Below are 27,781 nucleotides of genomic sequence, written 5' to 3' on the forward strand. Positions count from 1 at the left end.
AACAACCAAATCAAAGTTACCAGTATTAAAAGACTTAGTAAGCTTCATAAATATAACTTTGAACTAAGACTTAATAATTACAAAAAATAACTAGAAAAGCATTTCCTGAAGGAAATACAGTGCATGAAAATAGAGTACAAACAAACTATATTGGTTGCTAGGTAGATGAGGTTTAATATAGTTGGAATGACTGAATAGTTAAATAGGTGGGTAGTTTATATGGTTAAATTATTTGCTTGGTAGATAAGGTTTAATATAGTTGGAATGACTGAACAGTTAAATAGGTGGATAATTTAAATGGTTAAATTATTTAGGTAGATAGTTGACGATAACTGACAGTTGGAATGGCTCTAATTAGTCTAGTCATTAGAGGGGGTCCACGCGCAACCCCCGTAATTGTTGTTGACACCCATTTTTTTAGACTCCTTAATATGTCTAGTTAACAATAAAAGATGTTAACATTGCTGCAAATTGTCCCATGACTGTTTTTCAGAGCTGTCTTTAGAACCTGTGCAATAGCGAGTTTTACAATTAAGAAATTTCAATTCATATAACTTTTCAACCAGACATGATATAAAGACAAATGAGACCACTTTTTCATATAAATACAACATGGGGAATTGATTAGAGGGGTTAATTTATTGATAGAAACACTTTTTGACTATGTTAAGGCCTAAATGATCTAAAAATGATCTAATATTCGGCAAATCCGAACAGGAAACTGTGCATAAATGTTGTAAAGTTGAATGCAAATGCATCTATTTGTAACTGAATTCATTCATTAACATCAGGTGATCACCAAACATATTGCCATTAAACCTAGTCTACCAATTAAATATCCGTAAGCCTTAATAATGCCATGATTCATGCTCACTGCAAATGATTTAGTTCAATTGTGTTGGAGCCATACCATGGAACCATACAGCATACAGTCAGATCTTGAAATCATACACATTCAAAACATTTTGCCAGACAACTAACGCACACACACACACACACACACAACCTAGTTAACCTCTCCAGTAAGACAATGGACATTACTACACTTGAACTGGAGGGTAAAGTGAAAGCTTAAAAGCTTGAAATAATAGTGAAGATGTTCACAATAGATGTTTCCACAATGTCCCAGCAAATAATAATGCAAACACTCCACAAAATCTCCACAGTTCAGTGTGGAGTTTCAGCCTGTGGTTGTTGAGTTGTATTAATACTGTACTGAACATTCTATACATGGATTTCTATGCAACGTCACAAAAACATGCGTGCGCAACCAAGAGGCAGAAAGCACCATAGAACAGCATAGAGCAATGCAAAAGAGCAAAAGAATAAAATGAGTTTTTGTGCTGAAAACTGCACCAATTCGAAATCACGATGGTTAGAGAATGTTAAATCTGTTCAATATCCCTAACGGAATGTATGTCTTCGCCAAAAATGACAAAATACGATGTTATATTAATAATGCAAATGAACGTCAAACTTTGAAATATAGTCTGAAATGAGATGTTATTATCATTGAGACAACAGGGGTATACAATAAAATCCGATTGTAGCTTACAGCAGCTGACTATTTAGGTTAAGTTTATAACGTTGTGGACGGCCACCAAGCGTCTTGTGCCTCACGGCTGCGCACGCATCTAGTTTTGTTGGTAAACGGGAAACCCGTGTATTGGTAACTGTCATAACTGACAACTTAGAATGTTGGGGGTTATGTGTGGTGGGTCACTGAACTAACCAACTAACTGAAATAGAGATGCTTGATTTTCTCGTGCACACATTGAGCGTGGTGTGTAGCTGGATGGCACCAAAACTATGCCTACTGTAAGTCAAAGGCAAAAACTAGTTCTTCTCAACAAGGAGTTCAGATATGTATCTTACACATAGTTGGGATTGCCCATGGAAACTTCACATCATTCAAGACAATTAAAGGAGCTCCACATGAAAAGCTGTCACAGCTCCTCACAGTCCGAGACAAACGACTTGCTCAGCCAACAGGATCAGTTCATAGAATGGAAACGGTATGTAACCTTATTCCTACCACACTGGAAGGTTTGGATCTTGATACATACGGCTATCACCGACAATGTTACCAACGCTTTCACTTGAGTTTAAATCGTTTGAAAGACTCTTCAGCGCTTACATCAAATGAACCATCAACATCTGGGACCCGGCACCATTCTCCACGGAAAAAGATCAGGCCAACTGAAGGTGAATCAGCATTATTTCCCCCTGAGTGTATATTCTGTGAAAAGCTTGAAATAAAGGTGCATGGAAAAACTGAAAGGCCGGTGAAGTTTGCCTCATGGAAGCATAAAGATTCGGCATGGCAGAAGATTGAATTGCAAGCACAAGGACTAGGACAAATGCGCCTGTATCGACAGGTTCATGGAAAGGATCTACATGCTGCTGAGGCTCAGTGCCGTCCTTCATGTCGTGACAGATTTTGTTTCACTTACAGAAACCATTTGCAACAGAAACGAAGAAAGACTCAAGAAACAGAGCAAGCCCACCTGACCTGACTGCAGCACACAAGGATGCTTTCAGCACACAAGGATGCTTTCAGCCAACAGGATCAGTTCATCGAATGGAAACGGTATGTAACCTTATTCTTACCACACTGGAAGGTTTGGATCTTGATACATACGGCTATCACCGACAATGTTACCAACGCTTTCACTTGAGTTTAAATCGTTTGAAAGACTCTTCAGCGCTTACATCAAAGTTTGACGTTCATTTGCATTATTAATATAACACCGTATTTTGTCATTTTTGGCAAAGACATACATTCCGTTAGGGATATTGAACAGATTTAACATTCTCTAACCATCGTGATTTCGAATTGGTGCAGTTTTCAGCACAAAAACTCATTTTATTCTTTTGCTCTTTTGCATTGCTCTATGCTGTTCTATGGTGCTTTCTGCCTCTTGGTTGCGCACGCATGTTTTTGTGACGTTGCATAGAAATCCATGTATAGAATGTTCTAGACTGTAACTGCCAAAAAGACATAGTAGCTCCTACAGTATTAATACAACTCAACAACCACAGGCTGAAACTCCACTAAGAGTGGAGTGTTTGCATTATTATTTGCTGGGACATTGTGGAAACATCTATTGTGAACATCTTCACTATTATTTCAAGCTTTTAAGCTTTCACTTTACCCTCCAGTTCAAGTGTAGTAATGTCCATTGTCTTACTGGAGAGGTTAACTAGGTTGTGTGTGTGTGTGTGTGTGTGTGTGTGTGCGCGTTAGTTGTCTGGCAAAATGTTTTGAATGTGTATGATTTCAAGATCTGACTGTATGCTGTATGGTTCCATGGTATGGCTCCAACACAATTGAACTAAATCATTTGCAGTGAGCATGAATCATGGCATTATTAAGGCTTACGGATATTTCATTGGTAGACTAGGTTTAATGGCAATATGTTTGGTGATCACCTGATGTTAATGAATGAATTCAGTTACAAATAGATGCATTTGCATTCAACTTTACAACATTTATGCACAGTTTCCTGTTCGGATTTGCCGAATATTAGATCATTTTTAGATCATTTAGGCCTTAACATAGTCAAAAAGTGTTTCTATCAATAAATTAACCCCTCTAATCAATTCCCCATGTTGTATTTATATGAAAAAGTGGTCTCATTTGTCTTTATATCATGTCTGGTTGAAAAGTTATATGAATTGAAATTTCTTAATTGTAAAACTCGCTATTGCACAGGTTCTAAAGACAGCTCTGAAAAACAGTCATGGGACAATTTGCAGCAATGTTAACATCTTTTATTGTTAACTAGACATATTAAGGAGTCTAAAAAAATGGGTGTCAACAACAACTAGAATTGCGGTTCCGAGGAACTGCAAGAGTGGGTTTGATCTGGGGCACGGAACTCGGCCTCATCCAAGGATTCCAACGGTACCTCATTTATGAAAATCGGGCACACGGATCAAAAGTTATCTGCATCAACGCAACATCCAATAAGCTAAAACGCATAAATAACGTGGTTGCTATGCTGGTTGCTAGGGCAATCATGCTGGTTGCTCAGGTGGTCGCTAGGTTAGAAGGCCAGTGCCTCCTGAGAGGCCTGAAGGGTCAGTTCTGAGGTTGTTGACTGCTGAAACCGAAAAATGGACTGCATTTTCTTAAAAGACAATGTGACTGAAGTGCGGGCAAAGTTTGCACAGAAATGTACGATTTTTCCCACCCTCATCAACCTTGTCATAAAACTTGTTTAAATGATCACACGACGCCTCCTTGCTGCTTTGTCGTCTACATCAGCCTTTCTCAAACTTCTTTGACCTGAGGCCCAGTCAAGGCATACTTTGGGGTCATAGGGCCCACCTACATGAACCTACCCCCTCCTCCCACCCCCCATCAAATTGTAATATCATCACAATTATTATTTTTTTTATACTATATTGCTATACATGCACTTCAAAACAGTCAATGTTTAAAGTGCTAAGATTGTTCACAAAAGTTTGTGAAAGCATGCACATCAGAGTACTGCTTTACTAATGTAAAATATAATTAGGCCTACACTAGTTTCATTGTTTTTGCATTGTTGCATGATTGATATGCTATTTAATTACATTTCATTTGAATGCCTGAATGTAAGAATTCAGGAAACACAATACCAGCTTTTAACATTTATGTTGTTTACTAGTTTATGTAAATCACATAACACATGAACTGTTTACATACTACTGATAGCCCATTACTGTACACAATAGATTAGTATCTTCAAATAGTCAAGGTTGTTGACTGCTGAAACCGAAAAATGGACTGCATTTTCTTAAAAGACAATGTGACTGAAGTGCGGGCAAAGTTTGCACAGAAATGTACGATTTTTCCCACCCTCATCGACCTTGTCATAAAACTTGTTTAAATGATCACACGACGCCTCCTTGCTGCTTTGTCGTCTACATCAGCCTTTCTCAAACTTCTTTGACCTGAGGCCCAGTCAAGGCATACTTTGGGGTCATAGGGCCCACCTACATGAACCCACCTACATGAACCCACCCCCTCCTCCCACCCCCCATCAAATTGTAATATCATCACAATTATTATTATTTTTATACTATATTGTTATACATGCACTTCAAAACAGTCAATGTTTAAAGTGCTAAGATTGTTCACAAAAGTTTGTGAAAGCATGCACATCAGAGTACTGCTTTACTAATGTAAAATATAATTAGGCCTACACTAGTTTCATTGTTTTTGCATTGTTGCATGATTGATATGCTATTTAATTACATTTCATTTGAATGCCTGAATGTAAGAATTCAGGAAACACAATACCAGCTTTTAACATTTATGTTGTTTACTAGTTTATGTAAATCACATAACACATGAACTGTTTACATACTACTGATAGCCCATTACTGTACACAATAATACTGTGCCCATTCATTAACATTAAACATCAGGCGTCTTGTTTACACATTTAAACCATATTTGTACTTCGAAATTCGCTTCCAAATTGTAGTAACTACATCTACGAAGTCTAAGGAAGATATCTATAAACATACTACATGGTTAAGATACATTTTGACAGAACTACAGACTTCGTGAAAGTAGCCTAGTAGCCCTACATAAAAGGCTCCATTAACTTCATTGCAAAATCGCGGTTGGTCTGTTTACACACTAAAACCATATTTACACTTCGAAATTCGCTTCCAAATTGTAGTAACTACATCTACGAAGTCTAAGGAAGATAACCTTGTAGTCTGTTCAACGATAAGATACATTTTGACAGAACTACAGACCTCGTAAAAGTAGTACCTAAAATTAGTGTGATAAATGGCCATCACGTAGCCTAAAGCATATAGCACTAGCATATGACAACAGCAAATAGCTAACGTTTACGTTAGCCTAACTTACTTATCGTTGACGTTGACCCGACACGTTTATAAGTTAGACCATAGACTGATAAGGACGTCCATCAAAATTCCGTGTGTATCCTGTGTATCTTTCGTGCTGCTATCCTGTTGCCTTTTCCCTGTTGTTCCGGTGTTGTGCCCCTTCTGGTTTTTCCACCTACTGGTTTCCGAGCTGTTTCCAAGCCTGTCCAGATGTCATGTATACCTATCAACAGCAATTGACTGCTACCCACGTCGACAGATTCGCTACATATTCATAAACAGTTTACTGGCCTTTGCATGTCGCACCTCAATAAAAACTGCACTGAACTGAACTGAATACCTGAGCACTATATTACTTTAACATTTTCCAGCGGGAAAAATGCTTTTTTAAAGTAACCTAATTTCGATTCTCTGTGTCGCGCTGGATTCGAACCTTCATCAGCAAAAGAATCACCATGCGAGACCGCCTCGCTCTCCACTAAACTATCAACATCTACATAACTTCCAGAACATAACGCTGTGTTCACTCAGTAGGCCTAGGCCATGATTCACCGTTTATCTGAGTATTTTGAAACAACTGGTTACCTTGATTTAGGCTTTAAAAACATAACTGTATCATGCACTCTACCTTCTGTTACACCTCTGCGCTGTCCATGTGCAAGGATTTGTCATAAATTCTACCAGGCAACGCACGAGTTATGAAACAATGGGTCTAAAACAACTGGTTACCCTGCCCTGGAAACGCATGATCTCGCTCTCAAACAGCTAGGTTGCCATAGCCTACGTTCCTTGGATTCATACACAGTTCACGGGCCTTTGCGTGTCGCACCTCAATATAAACTGTACTGAACTGAACATCTGAGCACTACATCACTATAACATTCTCCAGCGGGAAAAATGCTATTTTTAAAAAGTAACCTAATTTCGATGAACTGTCGCGCTAGATTCGAACCCTCCTCAGCAAAAGTAAAACCATGCTAGGTTGTCTCGCTCTCCACCACACTACTAACAACTACAAAACTCATTCGACATGATGTTGTTTTCACTCAGTAGGCCATGATTTCCCGTTCATCTGAATATTTTGAAACAACTGGTTACCTTAATTGATTTAGGCTTTAAAAACGTAACTGTATCATGCACTCTACCTTCTGTACCTCTGCGCTATTCATGTGCAAGGATTTGTCATACATTCTGCCAGGCAGCGCACGGATGATGAAACAATTGGGCCTAAAACAACTGGTTACCCTGGACTGAAAACGCATGATCTCGCTGTCAAACACTCAACAGCTGGAGCTGGAGAGCTTTTGGTGCAAATTAACTAGCACATAATGTTGGTATATGCGCAAGCAGCTTGTGGGGATCATCTGTAGCCTAATTGAGGCAAGGTAACCAGTTTCATCCCAATTTAGAACAAGCTGCTTGTGATAACAGGGATATGAGGTTAACCTTTTAAAATTAAAAACCTGAAATGAAAAGCATTGTAGGGGTTGCAAATATTTATATTCCGTCGTAAACATAACGTTGTAGGATAGCATAGGCTATAATTTTGGAAACGAGACGCCATGGCCATAGAAATCTGCTTGTCCTAAACCAAAGGAACTGGCTATTGTAGCTGTTTTTCACAGTCTCGAATTCATGCGTTTCCAGGCCAGGGTAACCATGCAGTGGTTTCAGACCCATTGTTTCAGAATCCATATGCTGCCTGGTAGAATTTTTGACAAATCATTGCACACAGATGGCGCAGCGGTGTAGCAGAGCGATATGTTTTAAGCCTAAATTAAGGTAACCAGTTGTTTCGGAATGTTCAGACAAACAGTGATGTATGACTTGATAGAAAATAGTTAAACGATCATTGACACAGTGTTGATGGTGTAGTGGGGAACGGTGTGGTCACGCGTGTAATTTGTTTTCCTGAAGAGAGTTCGAATCTAGATCATGGTCATGGTCATTATTAGGCGACTTCTAAAAAATAATTTTCTCGCTGGAGAATGTTATAGTGCTCAGCTGTGTACGGATTATATTAAGGTGCGAAACGCAAAGGCCAGTAAAATGTGTAGGCATATGCATCCAGGGAACGTAGGCTATTGCAACCTAGCTGTTTGAGAGCGAGATCATGCGTTTTCAGTCCAGGGTAACCAGTTGTTTTAGACCCATTGTTTCATAACTCGTGCGTTGCCTGGTAGAATTTATGACAAATCCTTGCACATGAATAGCGCAGAGGTGTAACAGAAGGTAGAGTGCATGATACAGTTACGTTTTTAAAGCCTAAATCAAGGTAACCAGTTGTTTCAAAATATTCAGATAAATGGTGAATCATGGCCTAGGCCTACTGAGTGAACACAGCGTTGTGTTCTAGAAGTTATGTAGATGTTGATAGTTTAGTGGAGAGCGAGACAGTCTAGCATGGTGATACTTTTGCTGATGAAGGTTCGAATCCAGCGCGACACAGAGAATCGAAATTAGGTTACTTTAAAAAAGCATTTTCCTCGCTGGAAAATGTTATAGTAATGTAGTTCTCAGGTATTCAGTTCAGTTCAGTGCAGTTTTTATTGAGGTGCGACATGCAAAGGCCAGTAAAATGTTTATGAATATGTAGCGAATCTGTCGACGTGGTAGCCGTCAGCTGCTGTTGATAGGTATACATGACATCTGGACAGGCTCGGAAACAGCTCGGAAACCAGTAGGTGGAAAAACCAGAAGGGGCACAACACCGGCAACAAGTTTTTACGCGATATTTGCCACATCCCAGAGAGTTGTTGTTTGGTGGGTCAGGTGACGAGCCGTCGAATCACAGCACAGCACCCAGAATGCATTGCAACACACCGTCTAGAAGGGACTCAGCGTTAGGTCGGCTTTAAATAGCATACAGAACCTATAGTAATATAACGTTGTCTGTAAGCTCCACAGATCGTGGCAAGACAATTGAATTGATTGTGGACTTCTTGCTGGGCAACGATGAGTAACTTCATTAGTAATGCTGCGTGGATATGCATGATATCTGTATGAAAGTGTGTTTCTCACTGTAATAATTTTTACAACTGTACACATGACTAAGTTCAAATGGAGCTAGCTGGGTATAGGACTGGGCTGAATGGATTGGTGAAATACTTTATTTATTTATTTTTTTAATGACCTATATGAACATGGTTTGGCTTTAAAAAAAAGAGGAGACAGCGCGACCTTTACACTTAGTGCTGGCAAGGCATTGAACTGGGCTGAATGGATTTGGAAAATATATATATATTTTTTAATGACCTGTATCAACATGGTTTGGCTTTAAAAAAAAGAAGAGACAGCGCTTCGCGCTGTCTCCTCTTTTTTTACATTACCTTTACACTTAGTGCTGGCAAGGCATTAAACTGGGCTTCATTCAAGGATTCCAACGGTACCTCATTGATGAAAATCGGACATACGGGTCAAAAGTTACATGCACACACCTTCATATACACAGACAGCCCAGCCCAGCCCATTAGAGCTCTGCCAGGTGGCTTAGAACTCTTCCAGGTGCAAGCTTAAGCAATTAGAGCTGTGATGTCACAATCGAAATTTGAATTCTGAACATTCCGCCATTCATTTCAATGGGCCCAAAAAACGCAGAAAAACGGGAATACCGCGAAAACGACAAGGGCCAGCGACACGAAATCAACAAGCAAGTTACACCGGTTCGGGCCTGAATTTTTGGAGTTCGAACCGCGTCGATAGCTCAAACGGTCTAGGAGCAGTAGTTCGGCCAAAAAGTGGGTGAACGGGAATAATAAACTAGAATTGCGGTTCCGAGGAACTGCAAGAGTGGGTTTGATCAGGGGCATGGAACTCGGCCTCATCCAAGGATTCCAACGGTACCTCATTTATGAAAATCGGACATACGGGTCAAAAGTTACATGCACACACCTTCATATACACAGACAGCCCAGCCCAGCCCATTATAGCTCTGCCAGGTGGCTTAGAACTCTTCCAGGTGCAAGCTTAAGCAATTAGAGCTGTGATGTCACAATCGAAATTTGAATTCTGAACATTCCGCCATTCATTTCAATGGGCCCAAAAAACGCAGAAAAACGGGAATACCGCGAAAACGACAAGGGCCAGCGACACGAAATCAACAAGCAAGTTACACCGGTTCGGGCCTGAATTTTTGGAGTTCGAACCGCGTCGATAGCTCAAACGGTCTAGGAGCAGTAGTTCGGCCAAAAAGTGGGTGAACAGGAATAATAAATAACTAGAATTGCGGTTCCGAGGAACTGCAAGAGTGGGTTTGATCAGGGGCATGGAACTCGGCCTCATCCAAGGATTCCAACGGTACCTCATTTATGAAAATCGGACATACGGGTCAAAAGTTACATGCACACACCTTCATATACACAGACAGCCCAGCCCAGCCCATTAGAGCTCTGCCAGGTGGCTTAGAACTCTTCCAGGTGCAAGCTTAAGCAATTAGAGCTGTGATGTCACAATCGAAATTTGAATTCTGAACATTCCGCCATTCATTTCAATGGGGCCCAAAAACGCCGAAAAACGGGAATACCGCGAAAACGACAAGGGCCAGCGACACGAAATTAACAAGCAAGTTACACCGGTTCGGGCCTGAATTTTTGGAGTTCGAACCGCGTCGATAGCTCAAACGGTCTAGGAGCAGTAGTTCGGCCAAAAAGTGGGTGAACAGGAATAATAAACTAGAATTGCGGTTCCGAGGAACTGCAAGAGTGGGTTTGATCAGGGGCATGGAACTCGGCCTTATCCAAGGATTCCAACGGTACCTCATTTATGAAAATCGGACATACGGGTCAAAAGTTACATGCACACACCTTCATATACACAGACAGCCCAGCCCAGCCCATTATAGCTCTGCCAGGTGGCTTAGAACTCTTCCAGGTGCAAGCTTAAGCAATTAGAGCTGTGATGTCACAATCGAAATTTGAATTCTGAACATTCCGCCATTCATTTCAATGGGCCCAAAAAACGCAGAAAAACGGGAATACCGCGAAAACGACAAGGGCCAGCGACACGAAAGCAACAAGCAAGTTACACCGGTTCGGGCCTGAATTTTTGGAGTTCGAACTGCGTCGATAGCTCAAACGGTCTAGGAGCAGTAGTTCGGCCAAAAAGTGGGTGAATAGGAAGATATAATAACTAGAATTGCGGTTCCGAGGAACTGCAAGAGTGGGTTTGATCAGGAGCATGGAACTCGGCCTCATCCAAGGATTCCAACGGTACCTCATTTATGAAAATCGGACATACGGGTCAAAAGTTACATGAACACACCTTCATATACACAGACAGCCCAGCCCAGCCCATTAGAGCTCTGCCAGGTGGCTTAGAACTCTTCCAGGTGCAAGCTTAACCCTTACAAGCCCGACCATTCTAATTTCGTTAAAATTTTAACGATGACCAATCATCTAATATCTCAGCTGTCCAATGACTGATTTTATTTCTGAAATCTTCCCCGTAATGCTGACAACATAAGCTTCAATTTGATATGATTGGTTAAGGGGTTTATGGCGCGAAATGTTTTGGATACTTGAAGATGAGTCTTGAAAAAATATTTTCACTTGAGTCAGTGCATTTCACGTGGACAGCCGGATGCCACCTGCACTTAAGTTGGAGTTTGCCTCGACTGGAAACCACAAAGCTGGATAAACTGAGGTAATATTGTTTTTACATCGGTTCTAGTTATGGTTTATCTTAATTTGAAGTCCTTAAATCATGTTATTTGACAGTAATATGCTTTCTCATCAGCGTCAACATTATGGCTTAGCGGGGGGCTAGTGCATCGTCACGTAACTTTAGCTAACTGTATAATTCTGAACTGCTTGCAATATTATCGTTTGCTTTTGATGTCAGTTATTTTCATTTGACAGTTTCATTTAAAAACCTGTTAGTATATAACCTGTAGGTAAGTTTGTTATCTAGTACCAATTTGCTTGTTAGGTAAGCCTTATATTGGCAAGACAGTATAGCAAACCAAAGCTGAATAAATCAATGGGCGCCGCGTTTCTAAGTTGCGTTCTCTTACATGAAATAAGTTGAGCGATATTTTTACTCCTCTCAATATGTAACGTTAGTTGTAGAAAATAAGATGTAAAATCACATATTCTGTCAGAAATGTAATTAACTTATTGCCTTTCCTCCGGTTGTTATCTGTAGTGCAGTCTGTAGTGAACTATTTTAGCTTGCTAACTTCTAAATGACAAACATCAGACGTGCTTGTCTCAACATTTTCTAAGATGGCATGACTTGAAATAGATGAAGCACAACTCCTCAATATTTAGTTATAGAAAACATGATGTGAAATCACATATTCTGTCAGAAATGTCATTATTGCATTTCAGCAGTTTGTTACTAGGTGAAATGTAATCGGTCTTTATCTTGATGCCAGCCAGGCAATCAGATTTAGGGTAGCTAAACCCATGTGTAATACAATGACTTTTCATAGGCCTACTTAGAAATATTTCGAGTATATTCTGGGGATGCTTCAATAGTTTAGGCTACCTCTTCTTTTGTGTGCATACATGCACAAATCTGTAGTTTTGTCATTTTATTTTTTACATTAATAAAAGGTATTTGTATGATTTCGCTCTTGTTTCAGATGGAGGATGACAAGACCTACACAGACCTTCTCGCAAGCCTGAAGAGGTAGCTGACTGCTCATGAGCTTGCGCTCACAATGCTGAAGACCATGAGGGGATGGAGGAAGAAGGTATAGATTTATGTGCCATGCGTAGGATGGTGCAGACTAAAAAACTGTGTGAAATAGACTTGTTATGTTCTTTTTTACTCACATTGTTGTCCCAGGCATATGTGGTTTTACCGGAGGGAATGGGAGCTTGTGCTTAGTAGGCCATCATATGCAAACAGTGCAGGGGCATGGGACAAAGACCCCAGAAGAGTTTCACAGGTTTCTGGGATTGATAATTTACATGGGGTTCACTTCCCTCCCTAATATCCATTGCTACTGGGGAACCAAGTCTTGGCAGGGATCAGGGGACATTGACCAAATGATGAATACATATTGTGTACTCCAAAAAACGCAGAATACCAGAAAGCACTTTTTCTCCATTGACATTGCCGTTGTCAGTAGCTTCTTGTTATTTCAAGTTTGACAATGCAATGCAGAATCTGGTGTTGAACCTAGGTTTGGTAGCTACAACCAGAAAGAATTTGGAGGAAATCTATCACAACAGCTGGTAGGCATTTCCGTTGAAATTTCAGCCTCACCTTCAGCTGCTCCAACTACTACTCTGTCGTCTTCCCATCAAGTACATATTCCTGTACAGCAGGAGCTTGTTATAAAACAACGTACATAATAAAACTAAAGTAGCTTGTATGGCCCTGGAGTGTAACGGTAGGCGAATTTGTTTTATTTATAAACAAATTGCTGTCAGATTTGGCATTCTGCAAAAAGGGATGCGTTTAGTAATGAGTCATAGCTCTTCTGTGTTCAACCTTCAGGTTCCCCACCCCACCTTTCCCTATCCTCCTCTGTAAGTGTGTGTGTGTGTGTGGGTATGAGTTTGTGTGTATATGTGTGTATGTGTTTATTCTCCACAGGCTTGTTCTAAGTATGTAATCCACTTTCAAATGTTTAGAACACATTGAGTTTTGAGTGATGTTGATTGTATTCCTAGCTTTTCATGAATAATAATACATTTTATATATGTATATAATTTTCATATTATACTGATTTATATAAGGAAGTTGTATTTGTTGAATCAAATGTATTTTATGTCTCTTTTCCGAAATGGTCTTCAATGAATACAGTATACTTACTTCCTGTATTACTGGTAAGGTACAGTATGTTTTTTTTAAATGTCATTCTTATTGACTGTAGCATTTGCTTAAATACAAATAAATGGTTTATTCTTATAGACCAAATACATCTAAACCATTGTTTCTGACTTGATTATTAGTTTTTATGCATACTTTTATGTTGTTGGTGAGAAAGTGAATGTGAATTCTGTCAACATTCTAAATCCCGTTTCCTGCATTTTTTTACACTGATCACTAAAAATATCATAACTTTTGAAAGGTTAATGATATTCCAATACAGTTTTTTGTGTTAAATAGCCCACAACTTGCTGAACATTTCATACACTCTATATTTTTCTCTATCTTGTAGAGAAATATGATGAAAATTCATTTTTATGTGAATGAAATTAAATTTTGACAAATTCCGGATATACATTTGGAGAGGATTTTCAAATACTGTTCATTACTATATCAACATTACCATATGTATTTTACATAATTTCATAGAACTGATCCTTCTGATTACAATGGTATGTATATCCCATTGATGGTATGTATTATACTCAAGAAATAAGGTTTTTTGTGTGAGGAGGTCATCCAGCACCAAAAATGGAATGTTCGGCACGGGCACGAAAGGGTTAAGCAATTAGAGCTGTGATGTCACAATCGAAATTTGAATTCTGAACATTCCGCCATTCATTTCAATGGGCCCAAAAAACGCAGAAAAACGGGAATACCGCGAAAACGACAAGGGCCAGCGACACGAAATTAACAAGCAAGTTACACCGGTTCGGGCCTGAATTTTTGGAGTTCGAACCGCGTTGATAGCTCAAACGGTCTAGGAGCAGTAGTTCGGCCAAAAAGTGGGTGAAAAGGAATAATAAATAAACTAGAATTGCGGTTCCGAGGAACTGCAAGAGTGGGTTTGATCAGGAGCATGGAACTCGGCCTCATCCAAGGATTCCAACGGTACCTCATTTATGAAAATCGGACATACGGGTCAAAAGTTACATGAACACACCTTCATATACACAGACAGCCCAGCCCAGCCCATTAGAGCTCTGCCAGGTGGCTTAGAACTCTTCCAGGTGCAAGCTTAAGCAATTAGAGCTGTGATGTCACAATCGAAATTTGAATTCTGAACATTCCGCCATTCATTTCAATGGGCCCAAAAAACGCAGAAAAACGGGAATACCGCGAAAACGACAAGGGCCAGCGACACGAAATTAACAAGCAAGTTACACCGGTTCGGGCCTGAATTTTTGGAGTTCGAACCGCGTTGATAGCTCAAACGGTCTAGGAGCAGTAGTTCGGCCAAAAAGTGGGTGAAAAGGAATAATAAATAAATAAATAAAGTAAACTTAAGAAGAACAATAGTGGGCTTGCTCCGCAAGCCCACAGCATGGCTTCGCCATGCTGTGGTCTTGCTGGATCAAACCCACTAATAAATAAAGTAAACTTAAGAAGAACAATAGTGGGCTTGCTCCGCAAGCCCACAGCATGGCTTCGCCATGCTGTGGTCTTGCTGGATCAAACCCACTAATAAGAAAACTTAAGAAGAACAATAGTGGGCTTGCTGGATCAAACCCACTAATAATAAGAAAACTTAAGAAGAACAATAGTGGTCTTGCTGGATCAAACCCACTAATAAAGAAATAAAGAAATAAAGAAAACTTAAGAAGAACAATAGTCATGCTGTGGTCTTGCTGGATCAAACCCACTAATTATGGGGGGTGCGCATGGACCCCCTCTAATGACTAGACTAAATGTTTGCTAGCAGTTATGTTAACTATGTTAACAAAGATAATAATGTTAACCAAGTTACTTAACTTAGTTAACTTAGCTAATGTTTTCATTTTTAGTAGTTATGCTAACTAGCATGCTAACATGCTAATTATGCTAACATGTGACTTAGCTAACCTATGCACTATGAGCGCTATGAGTCCCATGCGTTTCCCACCAGCGGAGCTAGTTGGCTAGTTCAAACGTTTGCCAACATAATAAAAGCTTAACTCGTGTCACACTGTTCACCAGCAGCAACATCCATCTTATTTGTTTTCAAGTAGCAGGGAATTCAAGCCAAACCGTTGCAACTCTGCCATCAATCATTATGTTAAGCCCACCTAACGACTCTATACATGATTTCAATGGCCTGATTAAGTTTCGATTTCTGGAGCTCACAAGCCAACGAAGAGTTGCTAGACTAGCCCTGCTAGGGGCGAGTCTAGATTTTTAGGCTACAAATCACCATGAACACACTTCACTGATGATCTCACTCGCGGATGGATAACTGGTTCTCTCTGCCCGACTCTGGCTGGATCAGCAGGTTGCAGGATGTGTGGCGCGTTATACACGAGTGTTGCCAGCAGGGACGGTGTAGAGTGCCCTCTGGTGGACAAACTGTACAACGCCAACACTCATGACATGGTTGAAGGGTGTTTCGTCCGTTTTTATTTTATTTTTAAAATATTCATTTATAGGCCATTATAAATGCCGATACCGATAGTTTGGAAAATGCCTAATATCGGCCGATAATATCGGCCCGCCGATAAATCGGTCGGGCTCTACTTGAAAGCTGCATATCTTTCTTTCACAAGCGTCTTACACTATATTTTAAGCAAATACAGTTGTTTATTTAGGATTAGTGAGTGTTTTAACCTTTGTTGTGGCATCCGTGTTTGTCACACATTCCAACGGCAAAGCACATGAACACTTGCTGTGGGAAAAACAAAGTAGCCACGGGGGCGGTCCTTGTCATTCCGAAGTGCCATGAATGCACCATCAGCTTCACTGGACTTTCAATGGCACTACAGAGTGGGCTGATCTCGGTGCAGAAAAACTAGATGTTTATTGGACAAACGCCACAAAATTTCCAGGGAAGTCTGGCATCTCTGGGAGTGAATGGGGCAGTGGGATGGCCCGGACGCTGAGCTTCTGTATGATGATTGGAGGAGCTGTCATAGTGGCTGGACTCTTTTTGTTTGACAGCATATGTCGCGATCAGAGGAAGAGTTTCAAGTTCAATGATGCGTAAGCGTTAGTATTGGCAGGTGAAGTTCAGAGGCAAGGCAAGTTGCAGCTCCAATTCCTATATATTTGTGAGCAATACAGTCGGTTTCTATTTGTCCCTGTACATATCCTACTGTAGCTGTACATACAACCATAATGTGGAGTTACAGAGTTTGTGACTTGCTTTGATTCAGTTGTGTATTTAGGCTAAGTTGTAGCAATTTTAAAAGCCATTTGATAGTCTTCCCCACTAGGGGAGATTCAAAATAAAACAGCAAGGCAGATGAACATACAGAATAGTCACAGAGAAATACAGTAACTCCAGTAGGCTACCAAATAGCCTAAGATCCCCCCAAAGTGAACTGGTAAAATGTAGCCAAACCAGCTGCCACACTCTATACTGTTCTGGTCTATTGTGGGTTTTGGAATAACTTTTGCCCTCAAAGAACAATATAGCACCTTAATAATATTAATTTAATATTACCATTTTATCAGAGCTTCTCCTATTCCTAAAGACCAGCAACCTCCACTGATATTCATGTATGTTAATTTTAAATGGTAAGAAATCATTTTATTTGCAACAGTTCTCAAATACTCTTATTAACAGTGGATTTAAAAAAGAACTGTTTTTTTGCCTCATTTTTTCAAATGCAAAAACAAGGAAGCGTGTATGTATTGGTGTGTAGCCCTATGTATGTGTGTACAGTATACACACACATACACACAAACATTTACGTGCACACACACACACACACACACACACACACACACACACACACACACACACACACACACACACACACACACAAACATTCACACACATACACACACACACATATACACACCTTTGCAGCACATCTCATCGCTGCCATCTCCGCAGTCGTTGATTCCATCACATGTTTTGTCATGCAGCACACACTTTCCATTTGCACACTGGAACTTACCGATGTCACATTTATTACCTGAAACATCAACAGTGAACAGATTTAAGTTTGTGTGTGTGTGTGTTTGCCAATAAAAATTGCAATGTATGAATGAGACTTAAAAGAGAGAAACAGAGGGAGAGAATGTGTTTTTGTTTCTGAGACATTGCACCTAAAGACATCTACCGATAAGGTCTCAGGTTGTAAAATGCCAGAATTCCCCATTAAAAAAGGGAGACATTTTGTGTGTGTGTGTGTGTGTGTGTGTGTGTGTGTGTGTGCCTATACCCTTGAATCTGTAAACTCATGGTAGATTGCTGAACTGCTTTAATCTACTGGATTATTCAGAAGATTTGATTCCTAATGTAACTTGACTTGTAAAGTGTGTGTATGTGTAAACGTGTGTGTGTGTGTGTGTGTGTGTGTGTGTGTGTGTGTGTGTGTGTGTGTGTGTGTGTGTATTCTGACCTAGATGTGGATTACCACTGTTACTGTAACAGTTGGCCACTGCAATGTGACTTTTATCATTAAGTTTGACTGGACTGCCAATGTGACACTCAGCCAGAGAGTACTCATGTCCTTTACAGAAGACAGGAACACACACATCTGGCAGAATGATGTTCTTTCTTGGAACATCAGAGTACTTCCTATTGGCTGCAGTCTTTGCCAACCTGAGGTAGAGAAAGAGAGAGAGATAGAGAGCGAGAGAGAAAAATGAATTTGTCATATCAATAAAGCCAATAAAGTCATACCGATGTCATTTAAATGTGAAGGGGCTACTGTATGTAGAATTCTATAGGATTAGAGTTGTCCTGATTGCACCATTATGTTCACAACAACACTTCCACTGACTTGCATTATATTTGATACAGCACCACATAATGTACACAGTGCTGTTACAAGAGACACAGTCTGGAGCATGCTGCCTTTAGTGGATATCTGAGCAACACACAGTATAATTATTCTTTACATTACATCAAAATACTTATTTCTTTACATTCTGTTGCCATTTCAAGGTCATGTTGAATGTTTCAAACTTTAAAAAAAACTATACATAGCGTGAGAAATGAAAGCAGGTGGTAAAGACACTCCACAACTGGCTGCCTGACATCAAATCTTTCAAGCTCTGTCACCAGCTGCAAATGGATTGTGGTAGTTTAAGATAGTAAGCAACACAGGAGGACAGCAAGGAATACAGGAAGCAAATATGTCATGAGGTACAGTAGGCTATAGTGTCATTTGATTGGATGGCGGTGAAAAACGTACGTGCGGAACATTTTACGACATGTAACATGGGCAGCAGCGATATTCCATCCCTCATGACACACCAGTGCTTTTGTTGAACCTTTGGGCAGCTGCACCTCAATCACGTCTTTGACGATCAGGGATTCTTGAAAGGCATTGTTGGCTACACACAAACACACACAAAAACACACAAACATAAACATCCAAAGTGCTCTACTCAAAATGTGTTGGTGTTTATGTGTGTTTACATCTGTGTGTCTGTGTGAACGTGTGTGTGTGTGCATCTGTATGTCTGTGTCTGAGTCTGTATGTCCATGTGTCTGTGTACCAGTATACAGTATGGGCAGGGTTGAGTAGTAACTAAATTACAAGTCATCTGGATTCCGGTATTTAGCACTTTGAGCTGGTTTGTTTTGGATGAACTAGAGTGGTGGACACCGAAATTTTAACGATTGGTCCTGTCTCGACTTTTCTGACTCGTTTTGAATCGCCTTTGACTAGTCAGAGTGGCTGCCTACAGGCATGCTCAAACATGTCCTAAAACAACTCTTAACGTTCGTTTTCAAAACTGTGCAACTCACCGAGTGGTTAGTGGTGTTCGTTGATTATTAAAATCAAATATATCGGCGCAATGTATGATTTCCAGCCGTCTTATTTGCTATTGTGGAACTATTTTTTCAGACACCTCACAACCTTGTATAAACTTCCGCTCAATTGTGAGCCTGAAGCATAGACGGTGGCGCAGTAATATCAACGTGCAATGAGTCTTCCAACAGAAATCAATGGGATTTTACAAAATGCCAAATAAAACACGACAGAAACTGTATTTCGCTACGGTATGATGGGAATAAATTTTAGAGTTTCAGGACTGGTTTCGGTAGGGTGACCAGATTTGAGTTTGTGAAAAAGAGGACACTTCAGCGGGGGGTGGGGGGGGGGCATGTGTCAACAGACATGGTGACTATGTTGTGCAAAAACAATATTTACAATAAAAGCAGGGCTGTTGAGCTCTATACATGCAAGATACATTTGGATGGCGACCCATCTTTAATGTTGCATATCTCTAAATTTGATCCAAGATGTTTCTGAAAATACAAACTGAATCTTTTACAGTAGCCTAGCTCTATAATTTTGACAATCTGTTTTAGAGTTTAATAATCCTGACCTGTGAAAACAGTTGTGTTGATGGGAACTGATGTGGATGTTGTCCATTTTCTTATACCTATTCAATCATGTCTGGTCTATTATTAGGCCTACCTCTTTTCAATCCATTATTATTAGATATTTCTTTTGTAAAGAAAAAGGCCTACATCTATCCCTCATGTTATGCCAACATATTTAATTCACCTGAATATAGGCTACAGTAGATAGAGGATTATTGACATCTGCTGTTGTCAGTGTGCAGGCTATCCTTTAAAGGCAGTTTAAAGGGATAACCAAAGTGCAGTTTCCTACCCGAAACTAGAAAGTTGCTAGGTCGGCAATCGTCTAGAGAAGGCCGCTCAGACAATGGCAGAAGTGACGTTCTTCATGTTATATTTTTTACAGTCTAGTTATGAGGTTATGTGCCATCAAAATGATTTTGGAGACGTAATGTTAAGGTCGAAAAACTCTGTCACTTTAGCTGATGAGCTCTCACCCCTCGCTGCCGTTCGATGCTTTGCTGAACATTGTGTAGCCTACCTGAAGGTCGTTGACACCTTTATTTGCAACCGACAAGTAGGCCTAAGTAGGCTATCCTGCTTTGCAGGTCAGCACTCAGCTTCATGTTGATCTCGACCGAGACAAAAACATGGAAATGTATGTTTTAATTTGTCAGTGAACTTACACTAGGCTAAACAAGGACGTTTGCGCTATTGAGGTGACTGACTGACCAATTAAATGTTTACAGAGATTACTGTCGACCAATGACGGTAGCTAAGGTCAGGCTCTACACACTTTCCACTCAATGCAAAGCGAACTGTAGGGGGAGGGCGTGACTATATGTGAATGAAAGACATAGATAGGCTATATATGAATGAAAGAGAGAGCAATGCAAATTCGCTGTAAACACGTTTGAGGCTAGAATAAGAAAATCTCGGACAACTTTGAAATTCCGCCCGGACACATTTTTAGGTTTCAAAAAGAGGACATGTCCGGGCAAAACAGGACGTCTGGTCACCCTAGGTTTCGGTGGCCATGCGGCACACCCTCCCCTCCCCCAATGAAATGCTAATGTACTGGTTCCAAGGGCTATCAGATCCACAAGACAAAGGATGTTACCTTGCTATACTGTATCCACATGTCATGAAATATAAATGTATTCATGTTTGGTATCATTGTAATAGTCTCAGTATAAGGATTGTAATCATTTAATTGTAAGAATGTTTGGAACATTCTATAAGTGACATTTCTGATGTACAGGATATCTCTCCTCATGCTGATCAGATAGGAATGCGTAAGTGTGATACAGGTGTGAGTGGGCGTGTCTGATGCCATCTGGAGAACCAACCACGTTGACTTGTGTTGCCGCCAAATTCTTTCTTTGTTTAACCCATACAAAAGTGACTAACTTTCATTGTTAGAGGAACGAGAACTAGAACGAGAAGATGGAGAACTGAAGAAGAGAGAGAGATGTTGATCCAACAGAGGCCATGGCGCCTACATAGATCATAGACCATTTTTACCCTCTCTGCTTGTAACAGAATAAACCTGATTCCTGAGTTTTCCTGAAGTTTGCCAGTCTAAGATTAATATTAAGTAATTATTCACCACAATTACTTTCAGGTACTTGTTTTGGAACATCAATGAACACCACTAACCACTCGGTGAGTTGCACAGTTTTGAAAACGAACGTTAAGGGTTGTTTTAGGACATGTTTGAGCATGCCTGTAGGCACTCTGACTAGTCAAAGGCGATTCAAAACGAGTCACAAAAGTCGAGACAGGACCAATCATCAAAATTTCGGTGTCCAACACTCTAGTTCATCCAAAACAAACCAGAAAAGGGACTCAAAGTGCTAAATTTCGGAATTTTCCTTTAATAGTCGGAAAATTAGATAGACCCAATTTGGATTGAATGCACACTCACAAACACACACAAGTCAAGTCAAGGGGCTTTTCTATACACTTTTCTTTCTATCAATTCATCTGAAACAGACAAAAAGGGTCATGCTCCTACCCATGATAATAACATTACAGTAGCCTACATAATGCAATAGAAGGCATTCTGGGGCTGCATTTGCAATGTCAGACATGCTATTCTCCGTACGTATTTTAAGTCAGTGTAGCATCAAAATGAGCTTGACGCCATTATTTTAAGCCAGGTAAAAAAAAACTTACATTGTGTTGATTTCAAGTCAAAAAGAAAAGGAATATTGGTGGAACAATTTTTTGTCAGTGTAAGAAATGGATTACATTTCAAAGTAATCTGACCCAACATTGTATATGGGTTTGTGTGTGGCAGCATTACAGTTGGCAGACAACTTTGTAAAATTCCTCTTGTGTGGGTACGTGTGTGTGTGTGTGTGTGCAGGTCTCACAACGGCAATTGGTTCCTTGGTGAGAGAAGACCGGAGCTTTATTCTTGTCCTTGCAGGTCTCTGCCACGGCGTGACATCGGTTCTTGGACTCCTTCCCATCACGGGTGCACACTTTCTCCTTAGCATAGCACTCATCTGGCTTAGGATCACATGTGCACTTTGCAGTACCCTCTGAGCAGCGATGCCCCAGTGGACAGGAGACCTTTGCACACGACAGTTGTGTGTATTGCTGTTTGAGACAATCCTCTGGGCCCAGGTATCTGTCGGTGTGGATCTGAGACTGTGAACCAGATGTGGGTTGTACTGCTGGCTTGCTGCTCACCACTCCTGCTGAGGGGAGCTGTTTGGACAGATGATAAGACTTCAGATTCTTTCTTCCCCCTTCTCTCTCTCTCTCCCCGCACACAAACACTCTCCACACACACACACACACCAACAATTAACAAAGCTATACATGACCCATTTGAATGGAAGGGTTTACATAATACGAAACAGATATTAATATCAAGATGTAGGGGAAGACAAGCTGTGTGCGGACACACATACACACACACACACACACACAAACACACACATAGGGCTCTATTTTGGCGATCAGAAACAGATGGTCAGAGGCTTACGTTTTTAAAGACATTAAAGGCGTGGCCAGTCCATAATCACTGCCCAAGGTTTCTTCCTTAGTAAGGGAGTTTTTCCTTGCCCCTGTTGCTCTTGGGTGCTTCTTGTTGGTGCCTGCCCCAATCCCCACCTTTCTTATGCAGCCCTTGCCACTTAATCTACTAAACCTCTCTTCTACTGCACTTTTTACCCCCCCCTAGGAAATGCACAAATAGGCTGACACCAGACATAATTTCACTGCATTTCTTACATCCAGTAACTATATGCATGTGACAATAAACTTCTTTGTATCCTTGTACTTATTTAATGGTGTGATTATGTGATCAAATGTCGGGGCTTGGCACAAAAAGGGTTGTTGTTATGTTTCTTAATCAGTCATGGATGTGCTTTGGGCGTAACATCCTTTAAAGCAACACCAAAGACTTTTTTGTACCTTAAAATAATGTTTCCAAAATCGTTTCAGTGGTTAATCAACTTGTAACAGGGTGAACGGCACTTCTGCATTCGCTTCGCGGCCCTCTATCGGCTATAACCGCACTATGTAAGTTTGCCAGATCGGGTAGCGGATCTGTAGTTTGATGGAATGCGACATAAGAAACTACAAATTTGACTGGCATCTGATGTCGCAATACATCGTACTTTTATAAGTCATGCAAAATATTCTACTCTGTGGACATCGTTATTTGCAAAGCCGGTGCTGGATAAATAGCGTGCGTGCGACAGGGGGAAAGTTCTTTGGTGTTACTTTAAACCATGAGAATGACATCTGTCATTCCCTTTAACAGCAAGCAGTGCAACTTCAAACAGTGCATCAGTATTTTGATAGTCAGCGGCGCATTTGAAGGAATCTGCTTGCACGCGAGACCATATGGAACAGGTATGTAAAAATGTAAATCAGGTTTCTAGGCCAAGTATACTTGCGTATACAAGGAATTTGGTCTCTGCACCAGTACGCCATGACTGCCCCCACTAAACCAGACTTTACTAAAACCTGTTTGTGACTTGTGTGTAGCAGAGTATAGCATACACACAGCTGCACTTGTCTATTATTTAAACTCATAGGCAAAGTGAAACTTACTTCACCGTGGCCTCATAGTCAACGAACTATGAACAAAAACAGTTCTAAGTTAATTACTTTCACTATTCACTTTCGACATCATTAACAAAAATACAAACAATAATACTCAAGTGCTATTCTCCACAGTCAAAAGGTTAACTAATCCAACTGACCTAGCACCAGAGCTTCTTTCAGTTCACAAATGTGAGGAGTTTGCATCCTTTTTCAACAGTAAAATTGAAGAAATAAGACTGAATATAACAACACAGCTACAAACAATTTTCGGAACTGCCAGCTACTGAAAGAGGGCCCATACACCAATGTCTGATTTTAGCCTTATCAATTATGAAACTCTGATTAATACTGTTCAAAATCTCAGCTCTGCTACATCCCAACGGGACACTTTGCCTACTAGTACAAATCGGTCCTTCACCATAACAGCAAATGTGCTTCAGATTGTAAATACATCGCTACAAACTGGCACTTTCCTAGATCCCTAAAAACAGCAGTTGTAAAGCCCCTGCTCAAAAAGAATAATAATATGAATCCGCCAGTACTGATCACAGACCAATATCCAATCTACCTTTTATTGGGAAGATCATTCAAAAAATTGTTTTCAACCAACTAACTGCTTTTTTATCATCAAATAACTATTTTGATGCCTATCAATCTGGCTTTCGTGCTAATCATAGCACCGAAACTGCCCTTGTTAAAGTGGTAAATGAAATTTGTCTAAACATTGATACAGGCAAAGCATCCTGGCACTATTTGACCTTAGTGCAGCATTTGATACAGTTGACCACTGTATACTACTGCATCGACTGGAGCACTGGGTTGGACTTTCAGGTGTTGTCAAAAATTAAAATCCTACCTACAACACAGGAGTTACTTCGTCGCTATAGGAAACTGCACCTCAACACCATCATCCTTGACTTGTGGTGTTCCTCAAGGATCCATCCTAGGCCTGTTATTGTTTAATCTTAATCCCACTCGGTCAGATTGTCAGGAACAACTCAATGTGTTATCATAGCTATGCAGATGACATTCAAATATACCTTGCTTTGTCCTCAAATGATTATGCGCCCCTGGATTCTCTCTAACAGTGTTTCGACCAGGTTAACACCTGGATGTCACAAAACTTTCTTCAGCTGAACACAGACAAAACTGAAGTCTCAGTCTAAGATCTAAGATTACTACCATACTTGACAAAAAAAGAACTTAAGGCGAAGGATGCAGTGAGAGATCTTGTGTAGCGTCGGCGCAAAAAGACAGTGTTAGCGTTCTCCCGCGCAGGGCATCCTGGGATAGCCTCGTGAGACCATCCTGATCTCGCGAGCTTCAGGGTTTCACTCGCAGATCAGTCTGGATACTTTCCGTTAAAGAAAATTTGGAGCAGTTCACCAAACGAACGTCCAATCAGCGTTGGCTTTGAGGCGGGTTGAGGTGTGACGCAACGAACAACATGACGGCATCCACAGAGATGAGCATAGCTATCGCGCAAGTTTTATTCAAATTAGAAAGAATTCCTGGGTAAACTGTGAAGCTATGAGTCTCAGCCATGCAGCTGGGAGGAATGAACGACACAGACATCCTCCACGGCTGATTCCAGTTCATAATGGAGGAATATACTATCTTCAGAAGTGTAGGGCCTACCGTGAAAACTTGATGGGAATTGTCGTTGATTAGGTTCATAAATGGTAAGTTAAAACATCTTAACGTTTGTCACGTTACCTAACTTAATTGTATGTTAAACGGCATTAGAAGAATACTTTGTTCATCTAATTGGTTGATTTGGCCCGTCGAAAACCAACAAAGGTAGTGATAGACAGATGGTTTATCCAATCAGCTAACCAGTATGTCCGCCCCTTCCCAAAAGTTCTTCAATGAAAAGTTCCCAGATGGATATGCGGAGCAAATCCATCTGGCGGAGTCAAGTTAATCCTGGGATACGAGAGCGAACATTTGGGGGGTTTATGTCGTTATTCTCCTTAGTTTTGAGTGTAATGTTAGCGTCTTTATTGTAACAGGTTTCCCTTTTAGTTCTCCCTCGTGTGTGATCCTTTTTGTGTGGGGGGCTGGACCTCCCCTGTTGGTGTACTGTGTGTGTCTTCTTGACCTGCCCTGTGTGTATTGTGTTCTGTGTCTGTGTCCCTGCCCTCGTTCTCAGTGAATAAAGCTTGCTCTGAACAACTCTTGGCGTCCTGAAACCTTCAATCGTTACATTGGTGTCAGAAGCGACTTTCGAACATGGCCTCTGCTCAGCGAGAGAAGCTGGGAGCGGGAGACCTCACCACTGGGTGGAGGCCCACGCAAGAGGATCCGGAGAGAGCCTTTGTAAGGGCTACTAAGGAGCTTGAGGCCTTCTATCGGTGCTGCCGCTGGAGGAGAGGAGCTGTCGCCGGGACCTGCCTGCTGCCATGGGAGGAGATCTGGCCGGAAGAAGCGGTCGCGGAGAAGACGACGCTGGCCTGGGCGCTGACTCCACGGCGAGCCGCGACGCGTGAGCAGAGCCGAGGGAGCGCGGCAAGGAAGAGGTTCCTAGACGATGGACGGTTGGCGGAGCCGCTGAGGGCAGCGAACTCCCGACGGTGGGGCAGCTTCGACGGAAATGCCCTCTGAACTCTGAACTTTAAAACTTTTTGGTGTGTGTGAGAGGCACCGTGCTGTGTGGGTGCCCGTTCTAGTTGGTCTGTTGGCCGGCGCCTTTTGAAAAAAGTTTGTGTGTGGAGTTCGATAGCACGGCCATCTCGGGGGTCGTGCCTTCGCTGAGGCCGCGAAGGAGTGGAACGGGCCGGGAGCAGAGCAGGACGGCTCTGCGAGATGGCAACACGAGGAGGGATGCCGAAGACGGTAGCTGCAGCGGGAGAGCTCAGCACGGTCCGGTTGCTGCGGAGTCGGTGCCTGTCTGTCCTGGTCGGCGACTCGACGGAGCGGAGTGGCGTTGGTGCAGCTTCATCTGGCCCCCCTCGAACCCCCGTGGCTTGGTACAGTGTCGACGGTTGAAAAGGCCACCTAGGGCCCCGCCAGGAGAGGAGGAGTGCCGTGGTGACACGCCACGGAAAGTGCAGCCTGAGGGCGGCTGCGAACATTTGGGGGGTTTATGTCGTTATTCTCCTTAGTTTTGAGTGTAATGTTAGCGTCTTTATTGTAACATGTTTCCCTTTTAGTTCTCCCTCGTGTGTGATCCTTTTTGTATGGGGGGCTGGACCTCCCCTGTTGGTGTAGTGTGTGTGTCTTCTTGACCTGCCCTGTGTGCATTGTGATCTGTGTCTGTGTCCTTGCTCTCGTTCTCAGCTAATAAACCTTTTGATTGGACAACTGTGTGTGTCGCTATCAAATCGTTACAATAGTTTGAATTTTAACAATCACGTGAAATCAGTCACTAAATCAGCATTTGTTCACCTAAAGAACCTAATGTCAAATAGTGGTCTGGAAAAACGTTCACGCTTTTATTTCGAGCAGGATAGATTATTGCAATGCCTTTTTAACTGGTCTTCCTAAGAAGACTATAAGCAGCTACTACACACCATACAAAATGCAACTGCTAGGGTGTTAACCAAAACAAAAAGGAACGAGCACATTACCCCAATCCTACATTGGCTTCCTGTTAGTTACAGATTTGATTATAAAGCATTACTTCTTGTTTTTAAAGCACTAAATGGCATTGGACCAAACTACACGACCTGTTCAAACAGTACGCCCCAACCAGATCACTCAGCTCTCAAAATCAAAATCTTCTGGTTCAACCTGTTGCTAAAACAAAATGTGGTGAGTCAGCCTTTAGTGTTTATGCAGCTAGACTCTGGAACCAAC

At 41.2% G+C, this 27,781-nt stretch overlaps 1 protein-coding gene across 1 annotated transcript in view; it reads right to left on the minus strand.

Moving 5' to 3' along the window:
* Positions 1 to 27,781, minus strand: part of LOC143127791 (uncharacterized) — an 84,058-nt gene that overhangs the window by 20,076 nt on the left and 36,201 nt on the right. Inside the window, exons 12-15 of the mRNA XM_076289493.1 lie at positions 22,294 to 22,633; positions 18,795 to 18,936; positions 17,997 to 18,199; positions 17,451 to 17,567 (exon numbers count right to left, since the gene is read on the minus strand). Coding sequence (XP_076145608.1) covers positions 17,451 to 17,567; positions 17,997 to 18,199; positions 18,795 to 18,936; positions 22,294 to 22,633 — 802 coding nt within the window. The remainder of the gene's footprint in view (positions 1 to 17,450; positions 17,568 to 17,996; positions 18,200 to 18,794; positions 18,937 to 22,293; positions 22,634 to 27,781) is intronic.

The sequence above is a fragment of the Alosa pseudoharengus genome, unplaced genomic scaffold, assembly GCF_046254945.1.
Source record: "Alosa pseudoharengus isolate Yale_2024_CS ecotype anadromous, Long Island Sound unplaced genomic scaffold, YU_APseudo_1.1 YU_APseudo_1.1_scf_17, whole genome shotgun sequence".
Classification (NCBI taxonomy): Eukaryota; Metazoa; Chordata; class Actinopteri; order Clupeiformes; family Clupeidae; genus Alosa; species Alosa pseudoharengus.